Below are 14,024 nucleotides of genomic sequence, written 5' to 3' on the forward strand. Positions count from 1 at the left end.
TCCAGCAGTATGTGGATCGAGAACTACCAGAAGTACAGGCAGGATTTCAAAGAGGGAGAGAAACTAGAGATCAAATTGGCAACATAAGGTGGATCATGGAGAAAGCTAGGGAATTCCAGAAAAACATTTACTTCTGCTTCATTGACTATGCTAAAGCTTTTGATTGTGTGGATCACAACAAATTGTTGTAAATTCTTAGAGAGATGGGAGAACCAAACCATCTTATTTGTCTCTTGAGGAACCTATATGTGGATCAAGAAGCAACAGTGAGAACTGGACACAGAACCACTGATTGGTTCAAAATTGGGAAAGAAGTCCAGCAAGGCTGTATACTGTCACCCTGCCTATTTAAGTTATATGCAGAGCACATCATGAGAAAGGCAGGGCTAGATGAATGAAAAGTTGGAATTAAGATTGCTGGGAGAAATATCAACTATGTCAGATATGGAGATGATACCACTCTAATGGCAGAAAGTGAAGAGGAACTAAAGAGCCTCTTGATGTGGGTGAAGAAGAAGAGTGCAAAAGTTGGCTTCAAACTCAATATTAAAAAAACTAAGATCATGGCATGCGCCCTCTCAATTCCTGGCAATTAGATGGAGAAGAAATGGAGGTAGTGACAGATTTTATTTTCCTGAGCTCCAAGATCACCGCAGAAGGAGATTGCAGTGAAGAAATTGCTCCTGGAGGGGAAAGCTATGGCAAATCTAGACATCATACTAAAAAAGCAGAGACATCACCCTGCCAACCAAAGTGCATATAATGAAGGCTATGGTTTTCCCAGTTGCAATGTATGGTTGTGAAAGTTGGACCATAAGGAAGGCTGAGCAACAAAGAATTGAGACCTTTGAACTCTGGTGCTGGAGAAGACTCCTGCGAGTCCCTGGAACTGCAAGACAATCAAACCGGTCAGTCTTAGAGGAGATCAACCCTGACTGCCCTTTAGAAGGCCAGATCCTGAAGATGAAACTCAAATACTTTGGCCATCTAATGAGAAGGAAGGAGTCACTGGAGAAGAAAGATTGGGAAAGATTGAGGAAGGGAATGACAGAGAATGAGGTGGCTGGATGGAGTCAATAGGTAGGTGTGAGCTTAAATGGAGGATGGTAGAAGACAGGAAGGCTTGGATGAACATTGTCCATGGGGTTGCGATGGGTTGGACATGACTTCACAACTAACAACAACAACACTTCATAGTCTTTACAGCACCAGGAGTTTTACTGAATCAGTGTATTGCCCCCAACAATCTGGGTCCTCATTTTACCCCCCTTGGAAGGATGGAAGGCTGAGTCATCCTTCAGAATCGAACTCTTGGCAGTGGCAGAGTCAACATGCAATTCTACATTCTCAACACTGTGCTACCACAGTTCTTAGTAATGGTCCAGTCATTAATGTATATCACAAGTCTGCCCAAATCCAGCCAGACATCTGTAAATTTCTACATCGTTTACCAGTGTTGTAGGGTATCTGGCCACCTGTTCCACCTAAGACATGCAGGTAAGCATCCACCACATGTTTGATTGAAAAGAGGTCCCATTTTCCCCTCCCCAGCCTTCACTTCTCCCCCCTGCCACCTTAGACAGGACCATCAGGATCATTGTAGGTAGGTGTGGTTCTAGTCCAAACCCTACACTGGAAAAACAATGATAGGTTTTAGTTTTAAATCCGACAACAAAGGGAGAAATTAGGGTATAAGAAGCTTGCCAAAGTTACAGGAACTCCAGATCTACTCATACCAGCTAGCACTTAGGAACCAGACCAGAGGTGGGTTGATCCCAGTTCGGGCCGGATCGGGCAAACCAGTAGTGGCGGCAGCAGGAGGCTCCGCCCACCCACCCAGACGCTTCTGCATGCATGCACAGCATCTCACACAAGCGTCGCGCACAAGCAAACCGGTAGTAAAAAAAATGGAAACCCACCACTGAACCAGACAAGTATATGACGAAACAGAGAGATGGAAAAGGCCAATAAACTCAAAACCACACAGCTGAACCAAACAGCAAGGATTTCTGCCATATCAATGTTATCCTTCAGGTTCCAATTCTCCCAGGCCTTATGGCCAGAGACTCTTAGTTACAGACCTAGTCACAAAATATGCTGGGGTTTACATTTAACTTCTTGCTTGATGTTCTCCAACTGCATTATTTAGTATTGTTGTTTTCAGCCGGAATCGTTTATGAATACCTGTAACAATTATCCAGTTAGATCTTTTGAAACTTTGGGAGTTTGAGTTCCTAGGTATTTTGAAAGAGATGGCTTTCAGCCAATTTGCGTTCTATTTCCCTTACTGAGAATCCAATTTCTGCATGTGAATACAGGCCAGTTTAGATGAATAGCTCACACATGTATAAATTATGACTCTCGCAGGTGAAGCACTTGTAAGTAGATTCCTGATTTGAATGAAATTATTCTTAAGAATACTTCCCCCCCCCAAAAAAATATTGCATGTCATGTAATGGTATGCTGTGCATAATTAAGTATGGATTTCAGAATAAAGAACCAGAGGATGTGAGCTGGGAGACCATTATACATTACCATGCCTTCTAAACACAGAAGCAGCACAGGGCAATAACTGTATGATCCAGTGGTGGGTTTCAATTTATTTTACTACCATTTTGCTTGTGTTCATGTACGCACACGATGCTTCTGTGCATGCGCAGAAGCATCCAGATGGGTGGGAGGAGCCTCCTGCTGCCGCCACTGCCAATTTGCCCAATCCGGAGCGAACCAGCAGAAATCCACCTCTGGTATCACCATATTAAAAACCTATTACTGAGATTTGAAGAACACAAAGGCTAGGTAAGCAAAGCAATACTAAGCTTACACACTTGGACCCACACCCATACAAAACTAAGGGTCTGTTGTCTCAGAAAACTGGTTCTTCCCAGTATGCAATGCCCAATAAACCACACCTTGAGGTGAAGATTTGCAAAAGCTTTATTCTAAACCAGGGGTGTAAAAGCCCATGGACCAGATCTGGCCCATGGGGTGCTTAGATCTGGCCAGTGGGGCTGCCCTGGAAACAGCGAAGGACTGATCCACAGTGCCTCTGCCAATGAAAATGGAGCTCAGGAGGGCCGCAGTTCCGTTTATACTGGCAGAGGGTTTCAGGAGGCTGTCCCAGCCAGAAACGGAGCTCGGGAGCACATTTTCATTGGCAGAGTGCTTGGGCCATCACAGGCGCCCCCCAACATGAGTGACATCAAGCTGGCCATGCCCAACCTGACCACACACACACACACATGAGGACAAACATAACCCTAATGCTCCCATCAATGAAATCAAGTTTGACACCCCTGTTCTAGGTAGAAGAAAGGACACCACAGGAGGTTTATTCCTACTAGGCCTTTGCAAAGGCCACTCCTTCAACAGTACAGTTTTTACAGATAGTTCTCCTTAAATATCTCCTCTATGTCTCCTCTCAGGTCAGTCTGTAACCTTACAAAAGATTTGTTAATACTGTCTAGCAATCATCAGCATATTTGCCCTTAATTTCCAGTAACAAATAGCATAGCATGCCAACATTTTTCCTCAAACCATTGTGTGGTAATTTGTTCCCTGCTCTTGCAACCATCAGGTTTCCTTTGCATGAAGTTGCATGCAATTGAGCAAGCATGTTTTGAGAATTTTACTAGCTAAGCTGCTTCCATTACTTCTCATGCACTAGCAAATACCTGAAAATACAAGCTCTCTATAGAGATTGCAATTTCAGGGGAGGGGGCCTTTTGCCTTTCACCTTTTCCTTCAGCTCAAAACTTGCTTCCAGCATTTCAGCAATTCCAAGAAGGAAATGTTGTTCTGTCTTCCTTCTTCCATTCAGAAAAATCTGCTCATAATCCCCAATGTGTCTCTCCTTAAGTATTCAGTTCAAATAGAGAAGATTTTCTACTTGTCTCAGTCCTTCTCTATGGGTGATACGCTCAGCTTCTGATTTGGCAAGCACTCTCAGGGTAGATATTCTACCATGTTTCCCCAAAAATAAGACCCTGTCTTATATTTTTGCCACCAAAAAGGACACCAAGTCTTATTTTCAGGGGGGAGGCTTGTCATCCCCTGACTCACCTCAATGTGCGCATGTCACCCCCTACCCTCTTTTTTTGCTATCAGAGGCCTTCAGGAACATCTTCATCCGGCAAGACCAGCAAGGCTTTCCTGAAGGCATCTGCAGCCAAAAACAGAGCTCTGCATTGATCGGGAGCTCTGTTATCGGCCTTCAGGAAAGCCTTGCCGCAGAAGAAATGGGCCAAGGTGTGCGAGACCTGGCTGCAACTGTCCAAGGTAAGAAGTGGGGCAGCTCCACCCCTTCATCCCCACCCTAGCTCCATTTTTATCCGTGCACCCTGGAGTCGGCAGGGTCTTATGTCAGGATTCCAAGCAACACCCCCAACAAAAGAAGACTCCGAGGGTTGAGTTTCCTCAAAGTTCCATTTTATTAGAGATGTCATATTGGCACATCTGGGGAAACACCCCCCCCCCAATCTTTATATTGGGTACACCTGTAAAAATCAAGCTAGGACTTACTTTCTGAGTAAGGGAAACACAGTATTTAGCTCTGGCCAAGTGTATCACTCAGCAAAACAACTCTGTACAACTGCCACATGCTCATTGTTGGTTATTTTATTTTTTAAAAGACTATTGGCCAACAAGTTCCTTCAGACTTTTCTCAGTATGCCAATCCTTTTAAATTATTTAATATGTTAACAAAATATGGAGCAGGGAGACATTTTCTGACTGTTGGAAATAATCAGGCAAAGTATAGTTCTTGTCCACAGCTTTCAAAGCAGATCAGTAAGGATGCTGGAAGGTGTAATCCATTCTAATTAGTGGCCATAGCCAGCTTGAGATGGTAGATTGAGAATTCAGACTTGAACAGAAGTCCTGGTAGAAACCTTATAGGTCAATTTCAATTTGTTCCCTATATGCCATCCCTCTGGCAAACTCACAAGATGCATTTTTTTCTCCATGTACACATGGAGACTGTGTTGTTTCTCTGGGTAATGTAATATATGTGGGTATATGCAAAATTTTGTTTTTATTTGTTTTGTCATGTTTATGTAGTGTATATTGGAGGTGGTGACCCTTCGAGAGTTGTATGCAATGAAATTTTATTTTAATGTATGCTCATTAGTGTACATTCAAAATGACAATAAAGTTATTCTATCTATCTATCTATCTATCTATCTACCTACCTACCTACCTACCTACCTACCTACCTACCTACCTACCTACCTACCTACCTATCTATCTATCTATCTATCTATCTATCTATCTATCTATCTATCTATCCCCATTCACACTCACTTTTTCAGACCTGCTCAATACATTCCAATGTATAGAGTTGATGACTACAACAGTAGCTCAATACTCAACTGCTTTGCAATTCATTAAATGTGATACTCAACACATTTTGACACAAACATTTTGTTCCTCTATTCATCGTTTGTTTGGTACTCAATGCACAAACTGAAACCTGTCAGTGTCATCTGTCTTGTAATTCACTACATTATTCCTTGGGGGGGGATTTGTTTGGTACTCACCATTTTTGGTACTTATCAGAACCAATTAACACTGAGTAGCAAGGTAGCACTGTATTCATATATGGAGAATATTATAGTCTACCCACATTTATTAGAAATGCTGCATTTTCTCTGAGTACCTATAGCTTGTATTGGTTACCATTGCAACCTCCACTAAAAAATATTGTCCTAAGTCCTTGCATCCCATTTCAGTAGATAGTCATATAGAATTGATTTCCATACATATTTTGTGCTTTCTACCTACTAAGTGTGATGTGTATATCTTATAGAACCCCTGATCAATTATCACTGTGAGGTGCTACATAATTAAAGATCAATTAAAGATTTGTCAGGAGTACCCACATAGCTTAGAATTTATGTCCTATTTTAATGTCCTTGGAAGTTGTTGAGGACCTGGGAATGTACTCTGCAACAGGTAAGAGGCACTTATCTCTTTTCTGTTGCAATTGTGAAAAAGGGAAGAAGGCAACTTGCTAGAATAACAATAAAGCAGTGGCAGCAGAGCCTGCGATCAAGGATCTTCGGTGCCATTTTTGTCGCCTCTCACATCTGAGAAATACACACATTTCTTTTTCCTGTGCTATTTCTAAGTATTTAGTGGTGGTGGTTATTCCAGTATAATGTGCACTTTTTCTGTAATTCTTTGATGAAACCACCTATATAGATTTTGTGTAGTCCTACAAGGCAGAGAGGTGGCATGGCATAGATGCAACACACTCAATGTAACTTGTTAGTTTTGCTAAATAAAATGATCATTTAGAGCCTCTTCATCCATTTGAAACTAGCATTTTTCTCCCAACAAAGTGGAATTTCAAAACATGCTGCCAGTCTCACACATACACAGTTATTAATGTAAAGAAAGATGCAAATTTTTACCCTGCCAAAACCCAGCCAGATGCTGCACAATTCTACAACATTATTTTCTAAAACCTGCAATTCTCTTAGCATCAGTAAAATCACTCTGATCATCCTGTTCAACCCTTCAAGATCAGATTTTTAAGTATACTTTAATTATTATATAATTGATGACAGCAGTTGATTAACAAAACTGCTCTGTTAACAAAAAATGGAAGTCACGGCTAATTACTGACATAATCAGAGTATTACTTGAATTCTATAATTTTGACACAAGCTAAATTGATGAGCAATTGAGTGATGTGGCCCAAAGCCAACAGTTCCATTTGATAATTTTTGAACAATTGTTTTGACTGATTATTTAATTTCAGACACATGTTAAACCATGTAGCTGGTATTTTCTATGGTAGAAGAATGTTCTCCATGATACAATGTTACTTTAGTGAGGTTGAGACTAATGCTATAGGACGTCAGAGCCCAGGTAGGGTTCCTCTTGGTGCTAAAGTCAAAAGGAGAGGGAGAAGCTGAAAGTAATCCATGATGGTTGAGAAGTGCTTGTATGAATGAAGTCAACCAACCTAGGAAAGCAGCTTCCAAATTCAAAATCAAACTTGTGAATTGTTGCCAAGTCAACTGAAGAGGCATGTCTTAAAAATCTCATATAGATTGGCTTAGATAATGAGTCTCAGTTTGGGGCATGTGATGCAAGCAGGGGATAGGTGAAAAAGAATCATATCAAGGAATCATATGGATGGAAATATGAAGGAAATTACTGTCATGTTCTTTGAAAAACAATCCTCTGGATTTGCCACTGGACACAAAATAGCACTTTTCCACTTTTATCTCTTACAGGAGACAATTCCTTATGTGATTAACCACACTTGGCCAAATAAAGCCTATTCTTCTCTCGTCTGTTCTGCTCTGCTCTGCTCTGCTCTGCTCTGCTCTGCTCTGCTCTGCTCTGCTCTAGTCTAGTCTAGTCTAGTCTAGTCTAGTCTAGTCTAGTCTAGTCTAGTCTAGTCTGCATTCCATCCCATCCCATTCCGTTCTATTCTATTCCGTATTCCATTCCATTCTGTTCTATTCTATTCTGCATTCCATTCCATTCTATTCATTTCTATTCTGCATTCCATTCCATTCTATTCTATTCTATTCTGAATTCCATTCCATTCTATTCTATTCTATTCTGCATCCCATTCCATTCAATTCTATTCTGCATCTCATCCCATTCTATTCTCTTCTATTCTGCATCCCATTCCATTCTATTCTATTCTGCATTCCATTCCATTCTATTCTATTCTATTCTGCATTCCATTCCATTCTATTCTATTCTGCATTCCATTCCATTCTATTCTATTCTGCATTCCATTCCATTCTATTCTATTCTGCATTCCATTCCGTTCTATTCTATTCTATTCTGCATTCCATTCCATTCTATTCTATTCTGCATTCCATTCTATTCTATTCTATTCTATTCTGAATTCCATTCCACTCCATTCTATTCTATTCTATTCTGCATCCCATTCCATTCTATTCTATTCTGCATTCCATTCCATTCCGTTCTATTCTATTCTGCGTTCCATTCCATTCTATTCTATTCTATTCTGCATTCCATTGCATTGCATTCCATTCTAGTCTATTCTTCATTCCATTCCATTTCATTCTATTCTATTCTATTCTATTCTGCATCCCATCCCATCCCATTCCATTCTATTCTATTCTGCATCCCATCCCATTCCATTCCATTCCATTCTATTCTATTCTGCATTCCATTCCATTTCATATGGAACCCAACTGGATGTTTCTAACTAACTAACTGGTTGCTACTTCAAACTATAAGGTGGAAGAAACATTGATACTGTAATTGTGATTTTTCTCTTAATCATTTAGAGGCTGCCTAAATGATGAGAAAAACATTCTGGCATATTTCCATCTCCCATGAAATGGGAATACAACGAAGTCTGAATCTATCTTCCACCCATGTTTGAATCAAAACACAGTGTCAGGGCATAGAGAATAAATAAATCAAAACACAAACACACACACACAGACACAGAGAGAGAGAGAGACCACTCTAAGCACAAAGTAATCAGTGGTAAATGAGGCTGACCTTTCCTCTCTGTTCTGGTTTTGTCTCCCTGCAATTATTGAAGCAAGACCATCCTTCCTTGAAGACTATCATCAAACATTTTGTTCTAGGAGCTCTCTTGGCTGTAGTTTGGCCAAAAACTACTTAGGAAAAGACTTTTATAATAGTGGCTCTTTTCTTCCTGGATAGGCTTCTTGAAGATTTCCCCAATTATGTCCAGCACAAATATTTCAGTGCCAGGAAAAATCTTATTATCTCAGGCCTTTTGATCTTCTCATACAAATAGTCCTGGAGTTACAACCACAATTGTAGTCCAACATTTCTGTTGCTAAATGAAACAGTTGTTACGTGAATTTTGCCCAATTTTGAGACCTTTCTTGCCACAGTTGTTAAATGAATCACTCCAGTTATTAAATTAGTAAGATGATTGTTAAATGAATCTGGCTTCCTCGTTGATTTTGGTTGTCAGAAGATGTCAAAAGATAATCAAATGACTCGCAGATACTGCAATCATCATAAATATAAGTCAATTGCCAAGTGTCTGAATTTTGGTCATGTGACCATGGGGAGGCTGCAACGGTCATAAGTGTGAAAAACAGACAGAAATCACTTTCAGTACCATTGTAACTTTGAATGGTCACTAAATGAATTGTTGCAAGTTGTGCACTACCTGTAGCAGTGTTTTTTTTTTAAGAGGTTTAATTCTCGGGTCTTCTTAAATAATGTGTGTGTTTTTAATGTGGTTATTCTCAGATGTTATTCTATTTCTAATCTACGGTTTTATTTGAATGTGCTTTTCTTTCATTTATATGGATTGATCTGTGTTTTTATTTTACACTGCCCCTAGATGTACCAGCTACAGCCAGCCAGTAAATCTTAGAAAGAAATCACAGCATGCCACTTTACATGTCTACGGAGAAGCAAGTCAAATTTTATTTTGTGGAATTTACTCGTAGTTATGTAGGTATTGTATTGGACTCATAAATATTGCTCTCTACTGCAAGGAAAGTTTTCATCCATCTCCACTTCAGATGAAAGTTCTGCTAGTTTATATCTTTTGATTCACCTTTTGGAATGTGACCATTACATGTTGTCCATACCTGGATAAGCCTCTCTAAAGAATGAAGAATAACAGAGTTGGAAGGGACCTTGGAGGTCTTCTAGTCCAACCCCTTGCTCAAGCAAAAGACCCTGTAGCATTTCAGACAAATGGTGTCTAATCTTTTCTTAAAAACCTCCAGGGATGGAATGCCCCAACTTCTGAAGGTGACCTGTTCCACTGTTAATTGTTCTCACTGTCAAGAAATTTCTCCTTAGTTTTAGGTCACTTCTCTCCTTGATAGTCTTGTTCTATAGTCTTGTTCTAGACCTAACTCAGTCTCGGTAACCTCCAAGTGTGTGGACTTTACACACACATACACACACAAAGACCAGAATTCCTAGCAACGCTTCTGTTGGTTGGAGAATTCTGGAAAATGGGAAAAACTAAGTTTGATGGAAACTGATCAAGGACAGAAGCAATCTAGAACTAAAGAGAAATGTCCTCACAATGAGAACAATCAATCAGTGGAACGGCTTGCCTCCTGAATTTGTGGGTGCTCCATCACTGGAAGTTTTTAGAAGACAACCATTTATATGAAAAGGTATATAGGGGTTCCTGCCTGAGCAAGGGATTGGACTAGAAGACCTCTACGGTCCCTTTGTTATTGTCTTCAAATTCAAAGTCTAAATCTTCTGGCTCAAAAGAGATTTGAAATTTGCAATCTCAGCCTCCACAATGAAGCGTCCACAGAAAAGATGAAGCCTCTGGATTTTCCAGAAGCTTGGTATTCTCCTTCTGGCTAGATTATAAAGCAGAACATTCTATTTATTTTCCTTTTCAGCCATTGACCGAAAGGACTTCGTTTTGGGAAGCTCTGCTCTACAGAGCTGCCTCATCTCTCTGTCTGATTTTCTCCAAAGTTTCTAGGAACTGTTTGTCGGTGATTGCAAAATGAAAAGCTCTGTCTTCTTATCTTATTGGCAGGAGAGAAAAAAGGAAGATTGCATTAATACTGCATTAAATATCCATTATAATGTGCCACGCCGAACTTCTAGCAGCTTAAACATAATGTGAGCTATTTAATAACTTTTCATGTTCTGCCACATTGCTCAGGTCTGTCATGCAGCACAGATCGTATAACAAGGTTATTTGTTGGAGGTGTGAATTGTTCCTTTTAAAGTGCACCCTTTAAAAGGGAATAAAAAATTTCCCAGCGAAGTGAAAACACCATATCGTTAAGCCCAAAGGAATGAGCCGAGATTAAGTAAGGATGCTGAAAAGAAAAAGGTACCCAACCTAAACAACCTCCATTTCCAAGCCCTGTAAAGCAGAAAATGTCTGAGGGGTCCTTGGTCCTCTCTGAGCTCAGTGCTTTTCTATTTGGGTAACATTTCATTACCCAAATAGGTAACATCATCAGTGCCAAAAAGGAGTGGAGTTTGCTCTTACTTTGTATTCCAAGGCAACGGCACCAGTGCCAGGGAACAGTTCCATGGGGGGAGGTTTTTCTACAGACTTGAGGATGTGTGATTTCATGCGCTGTCTTGATCCTGCACATGCACAGATGGGGCTTCACTCCTTTGCAAAACTTGGTTCTGGGTGAGCCACGGACTTCTTCCAGTCTATGGCCAGGAGGTTGGGGATCAGAGGTGGGTTCCTACCGATTTGGACTGATTCGGCCAAACTGGTAGTGAAAATTGGGGCTGGCTCTCCAAAGGCTGTCCACATCCCCGAACCAGTCCCCTAGTTGCTGTTCACTCACCCAGCTGCATCTGTCAGATGGCAAGCTGACTGGAGCTGGGAAGCTGCTGGCTGGCAAAGAAGCCTCTCAGTTGCCTCTTTGAGTGCCGGAGTATTGGAGGCTTCTTTTCCCCCCAGCCGCTGGCTGCAGGGTGCCAAAAAGTCCTCCAGCCAGTGAGAAGAAAACTGAGCATGTGCGAAAATGGCAGCAGCGACCAGAGATCTTTTTGGTGTCCTGCACCAGTGGCTGGGTGGAAAAGAAGTCTCTCACTTCCAAGTTCAGCAGGAGGCTCAGTCCCTTCACAGGGTCGCTTTTCTCCACGCCCGAGAAAGATCAAAAGGTGCGGAGCAGCAGCCTTTAAGGACAAAGCCAATGTAGCTGCCTACACACAGGTAAACATTCACATGACACGACAAAACCGCACTCGACTAAAGCGCGCCCGATTAAACCGCGTCGCTGACGTCATCAACAGCGAGCGCGGAGAAAGAAGGGCACTTTAAATAGTGCTTTGAAAGCAAGCCGATTCAAGTTAAGGTAAGGGTTAGGTTTAGGTTTAGGTTTAGGTTTAGGGTTAGGGTTAGGGTTAGGGTTAGGGTTAGGGTTAGGGTTAGGGTTAGGGTTAGGGTTAGGGTTAGGGTTAGGGTTAGGGTTAGGGTTAGGGTTAGGGTTAGGGTTAGGGTTAGGGTTAGGGTTAGGGTTAGGGTTAGGGTTAGGGTTAGGGTTAGGGTTAGGGTTAGGGTTAGGGTTAGGTTAAGGGTTAGGGCTAGGTTTAGGGTTAGGTTAAGGGTTAGGTTTAGGGTTAGGTTTAGGGTTAGGTTTAGGGTTAGGTTAAGGGTTAGGGTTAGGGTTAGGTTTAGGATTAGGTTTAGGGGGGTTAGGTTTAGGTTTAGGGGTTAATTTTAGGTTTAGCGTTTACAGCGTGCTTCTGTCTCCGCGCTGTTGTCGCCCTGTGATGACGTCAGCTACGCGGTTTCGTCGAGCGCGCTTTAGTCGAACGCAGTTTTGTGGTGGAACCAACATTCATGCTAGCCTACAGGCCCCTGTCCCCACCAGCCAGCCCCAAAGCCCTGCCGTTCTTCCGCCTCTGCTCAGAATAACACAGCAAGGTGATGGCTGGAGCCTTAGTGCAGGAGAGAAGCCGAGTCCTTTTGCATCCTGTTAAGACCCTCCTTAAGTGAGCAGCCACCTGCCCTGCGTGCGTCTTTGCTGTGCTTTGGTGCTCGCTTGAGGGGTGTCTCCCTGCTCACGCACACCCTCCCAGCTGCACAAAACAGATAGATTGTGTGTGTGTGTGTGTGTTTGTGTGTGTGTGTAGAGGGGACATGGATCATTTGGCACTGAGGGAGAAGCAGCTGCAGCAGTGGGAAAGCGAGGCTTCTTTGCCAGCCTCCCAGCTGACAAAACAGAAATTTTCGCTGGTTCTGTGGGCATGGCTAGGTGGGGGGGCATATGAACTGAGTGGGCATGGGCGTGAATGACATCAAGTTGGCCACTCCCACTCAGTCACATGCCCCCATCTAGCCACACCCACAGAACCAGTAGTAAAAAAAATTTGAAACCCACCCCTATTGGGGTTCCCTCTTCTAGGGCCTTACCTAAAAGTGAACAGAAGGACCAAAAACACCTCCCCACCAGCGATTCAACACCAAGATGAGCAGAGATTATCTCCAAGATTAACATCATACCAACAGTCAAGAAGTAAACAATACCCCAATCAAGGAACAAACTAACAGTAAACTGCCCAACCAAGCAACCTCTAAGATCACTCCCCGCAACACTGACATCGCAAGCTACTAGATTAACAAAGGCAGGGAATGAATGAATGAATGAATGAATGAATGAATGAATGAATGAATGAATGAATGAACTAACGAACCAACCATCTGTCAGTAAGTCAGCCAGTCAGTCAATAAGTCAATAAATCAGTAAATATCATTTTCCTCATTTGTACCCATTGAATTAATGGGCAATGCTAAGTAGAAGAATATGTAGACTGTACACAACTTTGCAGGATTGATCTATGGACAAGAGGGAAACAAAAATAGCCCATCTTACTCTGTTGAAATCTACTTGTCCTCTTCAGGCTAACGTCTCCTTCTTGGCATCCCTTCTCTCCTTCTTCCCATCGCCTGACTTGCTCTTCCCTCATCTTGTAAAAGAGGATGTGTTTCTGTTCTTCGTTCAGCTCCGCCAGAAGCTCCGGATCGATGTACAGGTCTCGCAAAATTTGCTGCAGCATGGCCAGGCTGAGCTACCAGACAGGTAGAGTCTTCAAAAAGCAAGGAGAAGGGAAGAAAGGAGGCTCAGCTTAAAGTCACTCAAGTTCCGTCCAAGCCTACCGGGTGAAAATCCGATATTTTTTTTCAGAACCAATGAGGGAAAAACAAAACAGAAGGGGGGATACTTCTGGTAAGTGTTGTGGGGTTCCTTCCTATCCCCTGGCATTCCTTTAGGGATCCCAAAAACAACTCTTGAGGGTTTCATCCATCAACAGATATGGCATAAGAAGGTTGGAGCCAAGGCTTATTGTATGTGCCCAAAAGGCAGACAAGAAACAAGAGATGTTTGCTCGTTAGTTGCCGGAGGAGAGTTCAGAATGTTTTTAAAATCAGAATATGGCACCTGGTTTCTGCTCCGTGTGTAGTACAGTACCCGGCATTGCACCGAGTATACATCCCTCTGCTGCTTTTCCCCCCCTTTTTTTTAATCAGTGATGTCATGGGTAAAAGTAACAGCTACACCAGTGATATCCATGTCATC

General features: G+C 42.1%; 1 protein-coding gene across 1 annotated transcript in view; it reads right to left on the reverse strand.

The window, feature by feature from the left end:
* SH2D4B (SH2 domain containing 4B) overlaps nt 1–13,503 on the reverse strand; it is a 100,030-nt gene extending 86,527 nt beyond the window's left edge. The window contains exon 1 of the mRNA XM_014065029.2: nt 13,320–13,503. Within this exon, the coding sequence (XP_013920504.1) occupies nt 13,320–13,503 (184 nt within the window). The remainder of the gene's footprint in view (nt 1–13,319) is intronic.
* Between the last annotated feature and the right edge of the window lie 521 nt (nt 13,504–14,024).

This window comes from Thamnophis sirtalis, unplaced genomic scaffold (genome assembly GCF_051295495.1).
Source record: "Thamnophis sirtalis isolate CommonGarterSnake01/CBP01778 unplaced genomic scaffold, rThaSir2_p1.2 scaffold_15, whole genome shotgun sequence".
Classification (NCBI taxonomy): Eukaryota; Metazoa; Chordata; class Lepidosauria; order Squamata; family Natricidae; genus Thamnophis; species Thamnophis sirtalis.